We start from the raw sequence: 17,096 nt of genomic DNA on the forward strand, positions 1-17,096 counted from the left end.
TCAGAAATCATCGTTTTCCATTTTCTCTGTTCTCATGGTGGAGACAGCAGTTTTAGAAGGCAAGGCAGAATGTTCCATCCTTTGCTTATTAATGATTTACTCTGGCTTTGCAGCTGTTAAAGGGCATCTCTTCTAATTTGTTTTTTAAATCTATCTCTATATAAATTAATTATCATGAATAATTATCTCTAGTAAATTCAGAAATCAAAGTATTTGGTACCAAACATCATAGGGTTGGATCCAACAATTATTTCCCACAAATGAAAGTGCATGCCCACCAATAGTGTAGGGGCAACCCTCCCCGCCCTCTACTTCAGACCCTTACATCATGTCTAGTGCTGTTCTCAGAGATACTGGGGCAGCATTTCAAAGGGTGCAAATGGTCTTCAAAGGGAACAGGGAAGCAGAAGCCATCCATTCTGTGAGCAGAGGTCTGATTGTGGATGGTTGCATGCAATCTGTCAAAATTTGTATTGTGGAAAAATAATTCAAAATGGCTACTGATTTTCTCCAAAGGCCCATTAAGTTTTTTTTAAAACCTATCAGAATATTTGCCATATTTGCCATGAAAAAATTATAATTTTGGTGTCATCATTTTAATTTTATTGGTGATTCTTAACAAGTGTGTTATAGATGTAAACAACATTATCAGAAGAAATCAAAAGGCAGGCATGTTTAAAGTTCAAGCTATCTCAAGCCGGTAAGATATTTCTTGTATTTTATTGCTAACTGAAATGAATCTTTCTTAAAGCTACTGAAAGGAAAGGACTTTCAGAATTGTTCTTGGTTTTATTTGAAATCAGTATTGTCAAGCAACAATTATATTACATTATATATTAATAGTGTATATAGTTCTGGTTTCTTTTTAAAAAAACTTTTTTATATTGGACTTTGTTGTCAGATCACTTCAATTATCAGTACTCTTACTGAGATCAGTGGGACCACTTCAAAATGAAATGTTCAAACAATGTGTTTAGTAGAAACTATTCCATGCTTTACCAAAAATTAGGTACACTTGTTCATTTTCAGCTGTAAGGTTTAAATTCAGAAATCATATTTGTTCAGTTTAGGCCACCCACTTCTGGTAAATAAAGGACCAATTCCGTTTATTAGTAGGTATGTCTATAGAGCTCATATGCTTTTAGACTGGACAACATTCTATATATAAAATACAATGTTTAAAACAAAACAAAACAATGACTCCCTAAACAATTTATAAGTAATAAAATCACTGATAAAATCCATCTCTAGAGTGGCCTCTTGACCGTAACGCACTGCACGGTCATGGAGAACTCAGTTCATAGACCACCTGATTCTGGGTCAGGGTCTTGTGTGTAAAGGAGCAATGTGGATCTGGTACCCAGAGCCACTGGAGAATTGCTCATTGTTAGTCAAGGAGTGAGGGTTTTTACATACCATGAATCTTAAGTAGTCACCATTCTAAATATTGTCGAAGGCTTTCACGGTCAGAGTTCATTGGTTCTTGTAGGTTATCCGGGCTGTGTAACCGTGATCTTGGTATTTTCTTTCCTGACGTTTCGCCAGCAGCTGTGGCAGGCATCTTCAGAGGAGTAACACTGAAGGACAGTGTCTCTCAGTGTCAAGTGTGTAGGAAGAGTAATATATAGCCAGAAGGGGTTTGGGTTTGAGCTGAGTCATTGTCCTGCAAAGTATTAAAGGTAATGTGCAAATCATTATCCTGTAAGTATCAAGATAATGTGCTAATGAGGGTGTGGTATGTTAATGTGGAACCATAGTATCCTGAACTGATCTGTTAACATGTGGAATCCAAGGCTAATCCGCATGGCTATTGTGGACTGTAGTCTTTGTTAGTCTGGAGGTTTTCAGGACAGGAAGCCAAGCCTTATTCATTCTTAAACTCTCTTCTTTTCTGTTAAAGTTGTGCTGATGTTTATGAATTTCAATGGCTTCTCTGTGCAATCTGACAAAATAGTTGGTAGAATTGTCCAGTAGTTCAGTGTCTTGGAATAAGACCCTGTGTCCTGTTTGGGTCAGTCCATGTTCAGCCACTGCTGATTTCTCAGGTTGGCCAAATCTGCAGTATCTTTCATGTTCTTTTATCCTTGTTTGTATGCTGCGTTGTGTGGTCCCGATGTAAACTTGTCCACAACTGCAAGGTATATGATATACTCCTGCAGAGGTGAGGGGGTCTCTTTTGTCTTTTGCTGATCGTAGCATCTGTTGTATTTTCTTGGTGGGTTTAAACACTGTTTGTAGGTTATGCTTTTTCAAATGTTTTTCCATCCTATCAGTGACTTCTTTAATAAATGGCAAGAATACCTTTCCTGTGGGAGACTGCTTTTCCTGAGTTTTCTGATTTTTGTTTGGTTTAATGGCCCTTCTGATTTCATTTCTGGAATAGCCGTTTGCTAGCAGTGCGTGATTTAGATGATTAATTTCTTCTTTGAGAAACTGTGGTTCACAGATCCATCTTGCATGGTCCATTAATGTTTTGATTATTCCTCTTTTCTGTCGGGGGTGGTGGTTGGAGTTATTGTGTAAGTAGCGATCTGTGTGAGTTGGTTTCCGGTAGACCTTGTGACCTAACAGTCACCGTTCTGTTTTGATTTATTCAAATATTTATACCCTGTCTTTCTATAAAAAAAATAAATCATGAAGGTGGCTTACAATATTAAAATCCTATACAAAACGGTTAAAATAGGTAACAGAAACCATCAAAAGTTACAATGGGCACAAGATTTAACTGATAAAGGCCTTGTGGAATTTTAAAAAAGCTCTTAGATGATGACAGAGGACCTCTAAGGAAGGAACCATGCAACCTGCAAGGGTGCATGAGTGCCAAACAGCAGGCACTGCTGCTGAGAAAGCCCTCGTTCAGGATCCCACTAATGAGATTCCTCTGATGGGCTTCCTGCAATAAGGCTTCTTTGGCCAGTCTCAGGGCATGAGCCAGTATGGACATGTGGAGGCACTCTATTAGGAACCTTGGGACCAGTCCATTTAGGACCTTAAAGGGTAATACCAACACTTTTTATTGGGCCCGTAAAACACTCTGGGAGCTAATGTAATTGGTGCAAGATGACAATTATGTGCTCATTGATGCCAGTCCCTGAAAGCACCTCGGCTCCCACATTCTGAATCAAATCAAGTGAAACTTCTGAGCCATGTTCAAAGACAGCCACACATACAGCAGGTTACAGTAACCCAACTTGATGGCTATTAAGGCTTGTGTGACTGTGGCTAGGTCTACCTTTTCCAGAAAAGACCACAGCTGGTGAATCACACTGTTGGAAAACTCACTTATGGGTACCTCTGTCAACTGGGCACCTAAGAGCATGCCCAAACTGCAAGCTTCCTCCTTCAGAAGGAGTACAAACCCATCCAATGCAACCTATTCCCAGATCAGCTAAACCCCTGACCCATAGCACCTCCATTTCATCTAGATTTGAGTTTGTTCACCCTCAACCAGTTCCTTACAGCCTCAAGACACCAGATGAGTTCTTCTACATGTTCCCTGGATCTTGATGGAAAAGAGAGAGAGAACTGGTGACACCATATACCAGTGACAATTCAAATCTTTAGAATCTCTCTCTCGATAGTCTCTCATAGATGTTCAAAAGCATGGGAGACAAAATGGAACTTTACTCCCACCTCCAGTTTGTGAACCAAAACCAATCCAACACAGTGGCAGTGAGGTCCAACTCTGCCAGGTGTATCTGAAGGATACCATGGCTGATGGTATCAAAAGCCATTGAAGGGTTCAAGAGAACGAATAGGCATGCACTGCTCCTGTTGGAGGACCAGTGATCACCCATCAGGGTGTTCTAATTCAAATTCAGATTTATTGTTAAGGTGAGACCAAACAGAAAACATTTGCAGTTACATTGCCTACCATCAGGGCGATCAAAGCTATTTCTGGGCCATGCCCTGGATGCAAGACAGATTGAAGGGAATCAAGACAATAACTTTCCTTCAGAAGTGGCTGGGGATGGATGCCTGTCATATTCTGTAAGACCTTGTTCAAAGAAGGTAGATTCAGTACTAGCCTGTAATTGTTCGAGTCACCTGGACCCAAAGCTGATTCCCCCCCACCCAGTAAGTCTAACAACTGCCTTTTTAAGAGATGGAGTAACTTACTGACCCTTCTGTCAGGGATGCCTGTATGATATTTGTCATTCATGAAGACAGCCTACAAATTTAAGAAACCATTATAGATAGAGGTCCAATTATCATGAGTAGGCCATAATATTCTATGTATTCTATCCACATCCTCAGAACCATGTGAAAAGAATCCATAGAAACCTGACTAACAGAGGCCTCAGGAAAATTTAGCATGTCCATAGAAGATGGGGCATCCATGTTGGATTGGATGTGAGAGGTTTTGTACAGAAAGTATCTAGCAAATTAATTACAGCACGTCTTGAAATATGTGCTGTTTGCTCCTAGATGCAATAAGTCTCTGACAATTAGCCCCAAATTTGGCTCTCTGACTATGACAACTTTCTTGATATGTAGTGTTACTCATTCTGTTTGTCATTCTATTTTTGTGGCAAATGTTGGATCATTTTAAGGATAGGCTCCAATCCACTTATTATAGTCTAAAATACATTCACGGGCAGACTGCTGTGGTTTGAGTTTCATTGCCTAAATGTAATAGAGATTAGACAGAGACAGGCCTAGTAAAAGAACTATCACAGTGACGTATAAGTAAAACTTTACTTTTATTGCACCAGAGGATTGAGAAAGAATCTCTAGAAGAGTTCTCTTTTGGGAAACTGTAACCTCTGAGGCCTTTGGTCAGCACGCAAAAAATATTATCATTTGCTACAACACTGGGTAGATGTTAAAGAAGTGGTGCTTAATCAGTTCTTTTCCACATAATGTTTGCTAATCAAACATATAATGCCATGTTATTTCAGGTTCCAAATGCGCCTTCCACTTTTACCTCATTGCCAATTGTCCCCACTTTTTGCTTCACGTGCACCGTATGTGCTGTGGGTTTCAAACTGCCATGTAATGTGTTCAGGATTTCATCTGCTGTCAAGATTTCCAACCTGGTCTTTTAGATATCAATCAAAAGCACATTTTCAACGATGTCCTCATTTACATTTATCTAATGTTTAAGGTCATTTGTGATCATTTGAGTGTATTTCAGCATATGGAATCAGTGAATAATAGATTTCAGCTCCATGCTGTGAGGAAAGATTGTGTTTTTACAAGACATAATGTTGTTTACTGGGTGTTAATAATCACTAATTAATAAACATATCTAGACTTCTGAAATGTTGCATTTTCTGGGATAAAAATGTCAAGTGTTTAACTTCATGAGTGCAATAGCATTTTCTCCCTTAAAATAATTATGCTACATAAAACCTGTGTATAGCATACAAATATAACCACTCCAATAATAAATAAACTTCATAAAACATACAGTGAATGTCCGTATTAATTTTGGCCAAAATATTCCTTTTAATGTGTTTCGCTAATTGCAAAAGTATTGGGATTTCCAAAACATACACAACCCACCCCGTCCCCTCATGGACAAAGTCACTAAGGCCATGAATTCCCCTGACATGGCTAAGGTAAGCATGTGGGAATCTCACTTGGCACTATCAGAACTGCCTCTTAAAAGGCTATCTGCTAGTTAACCACAGACATTTCCCTTAATTTACATCTGTTTTAAATGCATCCAAATTCAGGTCTGCAATTTTTTTCACCTTTACTTGCGTTCCTTGAACAACATTAATAGTTTTTTTATCCTCTCAAATACAAACACCAAAATAAAATCCTTAGTTGCCACAGCTTCTTGTGAAGTAGCTTATTTCTAGCATTTTGGGGATAATCAACCCTCAACCCTGATTAAATCTATTTCTTCCTTGAATTATGACTATTTACTTATCATGTAGTACATTGTTATTTTGCCCTTTCTCCAAAGGACTCAGTCTTAGGAGAAAGTCTCCCCTCTTCCATTTTAACCTCACAACAGCACTGTGAGGTAGTTTACGCTGAGAGAGTGGCCCGCGGTCACCCAACAAGCTTCATTGCAGTGGGAGGATTTGAACCTGGGTCTCCCACTACTTAGTCCAACACTCTAACCACTGCACCAAGCTGGCATACGTGTTGGACAAATAATGACAAATACAGTGGGTTGGGAAGGCAGATTCTGACTAACTCCATATATTTATGGAACGGAATCTCTTCTTCACTGATTCTCAGAGATTATTGTTCCATTATAAACTGCTGCCATACCTCTGCCGTGAGGCACATGGTCCACTGGAGGCACAGTGCCAACAGCAGCTTGTGGCCAATATCAAAGTCCCTTCCATGCTGCCCTTGTGTACTTTGTGTTGCCCACCATGTGAATGTCTGCCAAGTGCATATCTTTGTATAAGAGCGTCTAAGAAAATGTACTGTCAAGTGTACTGTTGTTGTGGGCAGACTGCCTGTACCGGGCCTTTGTGTCTGCAACTGGTGTATGCATTTCGCAGAATAAGTGTGATTGCATCGTGTCCCCTTGTTTTCATCATCCGTAGGTAAACTTAATTTTGTTAAGGCTCTCTCCAAATACCTACGGTGGGAGTGACTGGACTTTTTAATGGCCTCGCATTGTGCCATTTATGAGAACGCAGAGAAGGGGAGAGGTCATGTTTACAGTCTGACAGTCTCTTCTCCTCCCAAAGGCCTTTACACACTTTTTCTAAAGGATGAGCTGAGTTTCACAACTCTATTGGAAATTTGCCATCACTGTGGGTTTTCCAGTGGCAAAATGACCCATGATGACTTGAATATCATCCATGGGAACTGGCAGCCAAAGCACAACAATCCGCGCATCTGAGTTTCCCACTAGCTCCGGGTGTAATCCAGGTCCTTATATTAAGGTCAGGAAAAGCAGCAGACTGTGTGACTGCAAACAAAACTGTTCGTGATAGGAATCGTTCAGCTGAATTAGTTATTGCAGAAGGTAACAGGTATACTTTTATGATTTCAGGAACTGTTAGTCTTGTAGCTAGGAGGCACATAGGCACTGGCTGGCAACCTAGTAGGAAGGAGAAATGGTCAGTTCAGAGGCAAGCAGTGAGGTCATGGACAAATCAGAGGTCACGCCCAGTAAACAGCTGGTAGAATCCAAGGCAAGAAGAATTCAGGGTGGCAGGCAGAAGGCTGAGTCTGGTAAGCAAGCGGTGGAGTCCAAGGCAGGAGGCTTAATCATGGTGCGCAGAAGATCAAGGTCCAATAAACAGGCAATGCAGAGCTAGGCCTTTTCCTGTTGAAGAGTTGCAAGAACTCAGAAGCCAAGTCAAAAGCTTATTTGGCCCCAGCCCTGCCTTGATTGGCTCATCTTCCTCTGCTGGTTTGGCCTACATTGCAGTTCCCAGAATGGCAACTTGGAATATCACTGGATAATGTTTTGGAGGGTGGAGCCTGGGAGAGTGGAGTTTAGGGAGGGCAGGGACCTTGGCAGGGTAAAATGCCATGTAGTCCACCTTCCAAACCAGCCACTTTCTTCATAAGTGGAATAAATGTTTTAAACAAATAAGCGATTAATGTAGTCTAGTGATCCATTGTAATTGTGGGAGATCTCCAGCCCCCGCCTGGAGGTCGACAGCTCTAGATGCAGGAATAAGGTGCTAGCCCTGGTTCCTAGAATCCTGGGTTTGAAACACCTCAGTGCCTTAAGGGAGCTCAGGGTATACATGGTTCTTCCCCATTTTATCCTCACAAAAATGATGTGAGATAGATAAGCTGAAAGGGAGTTACTGGCCTAAGATCACCCAAATAGTTTCCAGAGAGAGTGAGGCTTTGATCCTTGTTCCCCCAGATCCTATTTCAGCACTGAAACCACTACACCTCACTGCTTTCGACGTCCTTCTAGCCCAGTGTGTACAGGAGTGAAAAAAAAAAGTAAAATCCTTGTTACGGGGTGGCCATTTGACAACCTGACAAGGTCTGTAAAATAGTTTTATGTTGAACAAATGTGAACAAATGAAGCTGCCTTATACTGAATCAGAGGCAGAGATAACCAGAGGTAAAGTCAAAAACCTTTCTTCCTCTCCCATAATACTAGAACGTGGGGTCATCTGCTGAAGCTGGAGAGTGACAGATTCAAAACAGATAAAAGGAAGTATTTCTTCACACAATGTTTAGTTAAATTGTGGAACTCTCTGCCCCAGGATGTGGTAATGGCTGCCAACTTGGAAGGCTTTAAGAGGGGAGTGGACATGTTCATGGAGGAAAGGGGTATTCATGGCTACTAGTCTAAATGGATACTAGCCATGATGCATACATATTCTCTCCAGGATCAGATGAGCATGCCCATCATATTAGGTGCTGTGGAACACAGGCAGGACAATGCTGCTGCAGTTGTCTTGTTTGTGGGCTTCCTAGAGGCACCTGGATGGCCACTGCGTGAATAGACTGCTGGACTAGAGGGGCCTTTCTTATGTTCTGTTCATCAATGTCCATATTGTCTACTCAGCAGCTGTCCAGGGTCTCAGGCAGATAGGTCTTTCACATCACCCATGTCCTGATCTTTTTCACTGGAGATGCTGGGGATTGAACCAGGGATCTTCTTCATGCTAAGCAAATATTCTATCACTGAGCCACAACCCCTCCCTTAAGTGTCTTGTCCCTAGTGCCTGGTCCCCCCCCCCCCAAAAAAAAAACCACTGTCCAAAGTCTCATTCAAAGGAAGAGGATACAGTTCAGAAATTGGGAGATGAGACCTATCTCCCACTTTGATGCTGCTTCTGTTTGGGGTTTGTAATTAGGGCTCCAGCTACACGGAAATGCATGTGTACTTAGCGGTGACATCTTTACTACTATATGGCACTAACTTTATTACATGCAGTAGGCAAAGGTTGGAGTTTGTACCAAAATTAACTTCCTGTCTCCAGATGTGTTTTGAAAATACAGAAGTTGCCCATTCCAGTCCAACCGAGTGACATTTATGTCATAACCAGCCCTTGTAACAATTGAGTTAGACATCCCTAGTCTAGAGCCTCTTAGGAGCTACATGTTGGAGAGTGCCATCGGCTAGAACATGTAGGGGGAAATTCTGTGAGCACAGCTTCACTCACAGTGCTTAGGATCCAACCCAATGACTCCAATTTGATATAAAATTATATGCATTTTATTAAGGATAATAGTTTACAATACTGGAGTGAAACAATGGAGGTATGGAATCTAGCATCTGTAATGACCCCAGTGTTAATTTCCATAGGGTTTCATCGACCACTCATATACTTTTCTTTTTACTTCAAACATCTGAGAGATTTAAATTAAGAAAACACTAAATGACTAATAACTCCTCACTTGAAGAGCTGGATCTATCTAAAGTGGCTATTGTTCTGTTAACTTAAACTTTTCATTATGTCTGAGTCATTTAAAAACTCTCAAGTTGAAAAAAATACCTTGGGAAGAGGGTGGTTGAAAATCACAGGAAGTTACTCTTTAATGTGGAATAATTCATGAAGAATGAACTTACACAATATGGGGGGAAATGGTTTATACATTTTAATACTCTTTTAGAGTCAGTTTCAGGTGAGATTTGACCAGGGTTTTCCATGCAGTGATCATAGAATCATAGAGTTGGAACGGACTACCAGGGACATCTAGTCCAACCCACTGCACAATGCAGGAAATTCACAACTACCTCCCCAACCCCCAGTGATCCCTACTCCTTGCCCAGAAGATGGCAAAAAAACCCTCCAGGATCCCTAGCCAATCTGGCCTGGAGGAAAATTGCTTCTTGATCCCAAAGTGGCTATTGGCACTACCCTGGGCATGCAAGAAGGGGCCATGAGAGCCAAACACTGATGCAAACCTTCATGTTCTCCTTCTTATGAGCTGCTTAAGTTTACAGAATCAGCACTGCTGACAGATGGCCATCTAACCTCTGCTTAAAAACCTCCAAAGAAGGAGAGCCCACCACCTCCCAAGGAAGCCTGTTCCACCGAGGAACTGCTCTGTCAGAAAGTTCTTCCTAATGTTTAGCTGAAAACTTTTTTGATTTAATTTCAACCCATTGCTTCTGGTCCGACCTTCTGGGACAACAGAACACAACTCCACACCATCCTCTATATGACAGCCCTTCAAGTACTTGAAGATGGTTATCATATCACTTCTCAATCGTCTCCTCTCCAGGCTAAACATACCGAGCTCCTTCAACCTTTTCTCATAGGACTTGGTCTCCTTGATCGCTGTCAGGTTAGCTAACTGTACTGCAATATATATGGAGCTGAATGAAGCAGGAGTCATGTGGGACCTTGATGACTAACAAAATTTATTCCGGCATGAACCTCTGTGAGTCAGAGCTCACAGAATGCATAGGAATGTAAATTTATCCATATGTATATGTACGTGTGTTTCTGTTGTTTTACTCTAATTCTCCTGCATGGTTTATTTATTTAAAACATTTTTATGACATATAATTTAGCTGAATATTTTAATTTTTACAGAACAGACTGCGATTATACTGTTTGTTTTTCATTGTTCCTGTTTTTTAATGTTTTATCATTATTGCTTTATTAGGATGTAGTATTATAGAGCCAATGTGAGTATATTGAGATCCAGTGTGGTACAGTGGTTAGAGCATCAAAGTGGGATCAGGGAGATGGGTCAGAACCCCACTTCACCACGGAAGTTTGCTGAGTGACCATGGGCTAGTCACACATGGGCTAGTCACATAGACCATGGGCTAATTAGTTTGCCTAACCTATCTCATGGGGTAGTTATGATGATAAAAAGAAGGAGAGAAAAATTGTATAAGCCCATCGGGGAGAAAGTAAAATGCAGTTAAATAAATAAATATAGATTTCTATAATTTTAGGGTGGTTGTTGTTGTTAATTGCCGCTGTAAGCCGCAGAAGAGCATAATTCTGCAGTCTATCTGAGAATTTGCAAAAATATGTTTTTAATTTTTGTATATTTTCAGTGTTTTTCAGAACACCAGGAGCTGTTTTGAACAAGTTTCTTTTAAACCTGCCCTGAGCCCGGCCTGGCTGAGGATTGAGGGCAGGCTAGAAATAAAATAAATAAATAAATAAATAAATAATATTAATAATATGTTGCTGATGTTTCAGTCATAGGAGGACACTTGGTTTGGAACTCCCCAAGATTTTACAATTTGTCCCAGAACCCACGACAACCATTTTGTGGTGGTACTCACACAGTGTTCTTAAAACTCCAAGAGTGTCCAGAGGATAAGCAAGATTGGGGATCTCTGTTCTGTAGAGATGGGAACAGAGGGCCAGATACATGCTGCACATCATGATATGTACTTGTAGAGGTCTATATGTTTCTGCAAACTGTGCCATTCATCAACAAAGGTGACTTTGCTTTTTTCAGTATTTGATGGGAACTGGCCTGTATTTGGATATTTGTTGGCAACAAGTCTCTTTTAAGCAAACTGCATACCTATTCCATGTGCTGCAACCACCCGTTGAGTAAGCTTTATGGCTATGAAGCAGCATAAAAATAAATAAAGGAGGATTGCTGAACCAGTGATCAGTTTTCCAGTATTTCTACAGTTGGGTGGGGCATGAACACTCTGAAACCATGGGTGTTTCACGAGTCTTGTTCTGAAGAATGGGCTCCTCTCTGCTAGATCTCCTCTTGCTTATGTGTCTAAGGTGTCTTCTTGTCCCAGTTGTGGCAGCCAACTGTTGTTGCTCCTGTATAATCTGTGTGTCTTATAGGGCTGTCGATTCGGTTCGTCCCGAACCAAAAAACAGCCGAATTTCCCCCGATTCGGCGGTTTTTAGTTCGGATGGAGCCAAACTCAAAAAAGGCTGGAAAACGGGGAGCCGAATTCGGCGAGTTCGGGGTGTTCAGCGAATAAATTTGGCAAGTTCGGGGTTCGGCACAGCAGCATAACCATCAGTTAGTAAGCAGCATTCTCCCGCTGCCAATCAGTGGCCAAGCAGGGTCTTCTTCTGGCCAATCAGTCGCGATTGAGCACGTGAGCCCAGCTGTTGCATGGCCCGGGGAGAGAAAGAGAGTATCTGTTTGTGTGAGAGAGAAATCCCCGTGGGGGTGTGTGTGCACATTCGCTCCTTTCCGTGGCTGCAGGGGGTGCATTTTTGGGGGTACAGCCCCCAAACTTTCAGCGTAGCTTCAGATGAGCCTTCTTGCAAGAACCCCCAAGTTTTGGTAACATTGGGTCAGGGGGTCTCGAGATATGGGGCCCGAAAGGGGTCCCCCCTTAATGTGCATTTTTATTCCATTTACAGCACACATTCGAGCCATTCCGTGGCTGCAGGGGGGGCATTTTTTGGGTACAGCCCCCAAACTTTCAGTGTAGCTTCAGATGAGGCTTCTTGCAAGAACCCCCAAGTTTTGTAAAGATTGGGTCAGGGGGTCTCGAGATATGGGGCCCAAAAGGGGTCCCCCCTTAATGTGCATTTTTATTCCATTTACAGCACACATTCGAGCCATTCCGTGGCTGCAGGGGGTGCATTTTTGGGGGTGCAGCCCCCAAACTTTCAGCGTAGCTTCAGATGAGGCTTCTTGCAGGAACCCCCAAGTTTTGTAAAGATGGGATCAGGGGGTCCAGAGATATGGGTTCCCCCCCTTTTCCCTATTGGGATGAATGGGATCAGCCGATCCTATGCATCTAGAGAGCGGCAAATCCAAGCGGCAAATCCAAAACCTCCCATGCTTAAATGGAATCGTATTGGATTACCCAGTCCCTCCTGATGGAACAGAAGACATCCACAGTAAGACCCCTTTTGGGGCTTTAATCTATATTTTTTTCCCCGTGTGTATGTGGGGGGGGGAAAGCAGAGTCTGTGGGGGGGCAGTTTCTGTGGGGGGGGGGAGCCAAAGGAGGCTTTCGCCCAATCTGCCGAGGGGTGTGTGACCGCTCACCTCTGTGGGAGTGTGTGTACTGCTTTTTTAAAAGTTTAAAGTTGAGTCTGTGCGGCGGCTAGCGAGTCTCTCTCTGCTCGGCACCCAGGCCGTGCCTCGTCCTTGGTGTTTTTCACTGTTTTTGCCTCTAGCCTGGGGTTAAGTGTAACGGGGCGGCTTGCGTGAGATCCCCTGCGTCTTGGATTTTTTCCCTGTTTGGGGGGTGCACCGCGGCGCCGTATTGGTTGGAGAGGTGGGGGGTGGTGCTGGTGAGACTTGCTTGAGTTTGGTGGGGTCATTTGCATAAGGGGGGAGCGTCCCTCCACCATGAGAAGAAGGAGCAGGGCAGAAAATACATACTCTGGGGTTTTTTTTTGCACAGTCTGTTTTGCTGCTCACTCAAAAATGTTTTTGCAAAATCTGACTTTCACAATAAATTTTCACGGTCCAAGTCACCTGCTCTTTTTTTCCTTTTTGCTACAGCTAGCCTAGTGCGCCTCTGTTCCTTTCCATGGTTGCTCGCGTGTTGCTTTGCATTGCAATGGTTAGCACGGGAGGTTTTGCCTTGGATTTGCCACTCTCTAGATGCATAGGATCGGCTGATCCCATTCATCCCAATAGGGAAAAGGGGGGAACCCATATCTCTGGACCCCCTGATCCCATCTTTACAAAACTTGGGGGTTCTTGCAAGAAGCCTCATCTGAAGCTACGCTGAACGTTTGGGGGCTGCACCCCAAAAATACGCCCTCTGCAGCCATGGAGTGGCTCGAATGTGTGCTGTAAATGGAATAAAAATGCACATTAAGGGGGGACCCCTTCCGGCCCCATATCTCGAGACCCCCTGACCCAATATTTAAAAAACTTGGGGGTTCTTGCAAGAAGGCTCATCTGAAGCTACTTTGAAAGTTTGAGACCTCTACCCCCAAAAATGCCCCCCCGGAGTCGTGGGAAAGCGCCAATATGCTTTAAGTGGCTTTATTCCTGTCACTGTGGGCGATTTTTTTGGGGGGCAACCTCTTCCGGGCCCCATATCTTGGGACTCCCTTACCCAATCTTTACAAAACTTGGGGGTTCTTGCAAGAAGCGTCCCCTCAAGCTACCCTGAAAGTTTGAGACCTCTACCCCCAAAAATGCCCCCCCGGAGCCGCGGAAAGGCGTGAATGCGTTTTTAATGACTTTATTCGGCCAAATTTTCCCCCAAACTCGAACTAGGTGCCGAATTCCACGGATCCGAATCGGGGGAGTTCGGACTTCAGCATATCCCGAATCGAAACGGGCCGAATTCTGCCGAATCCGAACTATACCAATTTTTTTTTCCAACAGCCCTAGTGTCTTATAACCTGAGGCAGACTCTTTTTAGGGTTACAAGAAGACAAGGGTTATCCATCTACCCTTCAAGTGTTTGTTGTTCTCAGTGGGGCAAAATGCCCCATTTAAAAATTAAAAAGCCAACAAAAGGCTTTTTAAAGCCTTTTGTTGGCTGGGGAACGGCTTTGGAGGTGCTGCAGCAGCTCCTCGGCCACTCCGTCCCCAGCCACTGCAAGGCTCAGGAATGGGCTGTTAATGTCAGTCAATAAGTTGGGTGGGAAACTCTAACTTCCACGCTCTGGTTTTGCAGCTTTTTTTCAGAATTTCCATCCTACTTTTAAAAGTAACCCCAAATAGGTGGCTAACATAGTTGCAGAACATTTTGAGGAAATAATTTGTGTAGGTGTTTGCAGCCAGAATTGTGTAGGGTTTGCTTTTTTCAACAATTCTTACTTTAGGGATTCAGATGAAGATGTCTTTGAAAATGCAGGTAGACTCAGTTACATACCTAGACAAGTTTTTTACCCAGTTGTTCATCTTCCTGATGTCTGCAGTTTTCCAAGAATGGACAGTACCACTATAGATAGAGGGTGGGGGGAACCACTTTTGAATGCATCTTTGCATAAAAAGAAGCTCCTTTCGCATGGAATGCTAATATGGCCAAGAGAAAGTTTGATATGATCAGCTATCATACATGTTAGGTTTACCATGTGCAGAGCATTCATTGACAGTAGAATGTGTCCTATGGGCTCTATCAGTCTTTTTGAAATTCATCTTATATCCTGAGAACTGCCACCAGGAAGACTTCCTTGAATCTTCTATGCTGAAGGCTTATCATTTTAATTAAAACCACTAAGAGTGAGCTCTTTATTTCAACCAGAAGATGGCAGATATAAAATAGGCATATGTTAACTTTGTTACTTGCTACAAGACTCTGAGAAGGGAAAGGCTGCAAATAAAATCAAACAAATCTCAAAGCATTAGCTTTACACTTTCATCTGTTAGGATCTTCATTTTTGGAACTTGTCTTATTCTTTGTAGCCACTCTGGCCTAGAATATTGCTGGTTGGGATGGTTTAAAACTAAATAGTAGAGCTTACAGTGTGCTGTTTCTGGACATTAGTATCAGTATTTGAATTACTTTTCCACAGCCAGAGTAGACCTTTGTTTTCCAGTGGAACAAGAACTGTCTGTAGAAGAGGGCAGAAATAGATTTTTGCAAAGTCAACAAACTTTTAAAAAAAGTTATTAATAAAAATGGACAATCAACAATAGATATATACATAAACTAAAAACAAAAAGTTGCATATTGTCGAAGGCTTTCACGGTCAGAGTTCATTGGTTCTTGTAGGTTATCCGGGCTGTGTAACCGTGGTCTTGGAATTTTCTTTCCTGACGTTTCGCCAGCAACTGTGGCAGACATCTTCAGAGTAGTAACACTGAAGGACAGTGAAGGACAGTGAGACACTGTCCTTCAGTGTTACTACTCTGAAGATGCCTGCCACAGTTGCAGGCGAAACGTCAGGAAAGAAAATTCCAAGACCACGGTTACACAGCCCGGATAACCTACAAGAACCAAAAAGTTGCATAATCATGTAAAGTCCTTTGCATCTCTGCATCAGTAACCCATTCTCACTTAACCAAAACTATATCTTATAAAATGGACATCTCCATTCTTTGAATCGTTCTTGTCCATAAATGGTCTACACTATTAATATAATTATTTTTGGGTAAGCAGTTAACTTCACTAAAATATAGACCTTTTTATTTTTGATATCCAGTCATGTATCTTAGGGGAGGCTTTCTGATTCCACTGCCTAGCAAAGACCATTCTAGCAGCAGTTATTGTATGTAACACAACTATCTGCTGATCTCTTGGGATATCAGGAAGATAGTTCAACAACAAGGTTTCTGGCTTAGAAGGAATTTGCTTTCCCAACATATTGATATAATTTTAACAACCTGTTTCCAAAAGATAGATGCTCGTATGCATACCCACCACATATGGAAAAAAATCTGCATTGTTTTCATTACAAAACCAACATCTGCTGGGACATGTCTTATAAATCTTTTCTGTTCTTGAAGGTGGTAGAGCAAAGTCAACAAACGTTTTTTGAGCCATCGATGATCCTTCATCAGGGGAATTGTATATACTGGCATAGTTTTGGATTGGCAGGAAACGTAGATTGAGTTACTAGAAAATAATGGACAAAACAATGACCTAATCTCAAATATTTAATTAAGGTATTTCTAATTTTTGTTTTGTAGTATCACATCTGTTCCCCCCCCCCTCAGAATGTTTAGTTATTCTACACTTTTTAGCCAGGAAAGAGAGCAAGAATTAACAAGCATTCAGAAGGCTGCAGGTGATGCCAGGAATTCATTCCACGTGTTTTGACCAATTTTATTATGTGATAGCAAAGAATCACACCTTCCAAAATAAATTCACAGAAAATAATATTTTTAAGGTTCTCGTTTGTCTTCATGGGATCTCTTTCTATGGATTGAAGGAGTAGTGATGGTCCTGGCAGCCAGTAACTCAACTGCCAGCTGCCATTGCTGTTTCAGGATTCTCAAAAAAAAAAAAAAATCAAATAAGAGCTAACAATGCCACCAACTTACCTTTACCTAATTTTCACTGTTGTAACCTAAGTTTCCACGGAAACAGGGTTGAAAAAGCCGCCAGTAACCAGCAGGCAGCCAGCAGCTGAGAGTGAGAACTCTCCTTTGTCACTTTCCACTAGTGGATGCACGCTGAGCACTGAAAGTGCCAGTTTGCAAAGCCACCTAGGTTTCTAAAATTTGCACCCCATTTATAGTTTAAATGGGTGAAAGTGTTGTGTGTTGGGTATGTGTGTGGGGAGGCGATTAAATTAACCTACTGTTTTTCTCCCTTGGATTGGCACAATACATTCCAGGAGGGTAAATTGGTGAATGAGTTCTGTTTTATTTGGTTAGTC

At 42.0% G+C, this 17,096-nt stretch overlaps 1 protein-coding gene across 1 annotated transcript in view; it reads left to right on the top strand.

Annotated features, from left to right (window-relative positions):
• The window catches only part of CAMKMT (calmodulin-lysine N-methyltransferase), a 297,003-nt gene that overhangs the window by 260,142 nt on the left and 19,765 nt on the right, over positions 1-17,096 (top strand). The window contains exon 7 of the mRNA XM_056852994.1: positions 634-700. Within this exon, the coding sequence (XP_056708972.1) occupies positions 634-700 (67 nt within the window). The remainder of the gene's footprint in view (positions 1-633; positions 701-17,096) is intronic.

The sequence above is a fragment of the Euleptes europaea genome, chromosome 7 (assembly GCF_029931775.1).
Source record: "Euleptes europaea isolate rEulEur1 chromosome 7, rEulEur1.hap1, whole genome shotgun sequence".
NCBI classification, from domain to species: Eukaryota; Metazoa; Chordata; class Lepidosauria; order Squamata; family Sphaerodactylidae; genus Euleptes; species Euleptes europaea.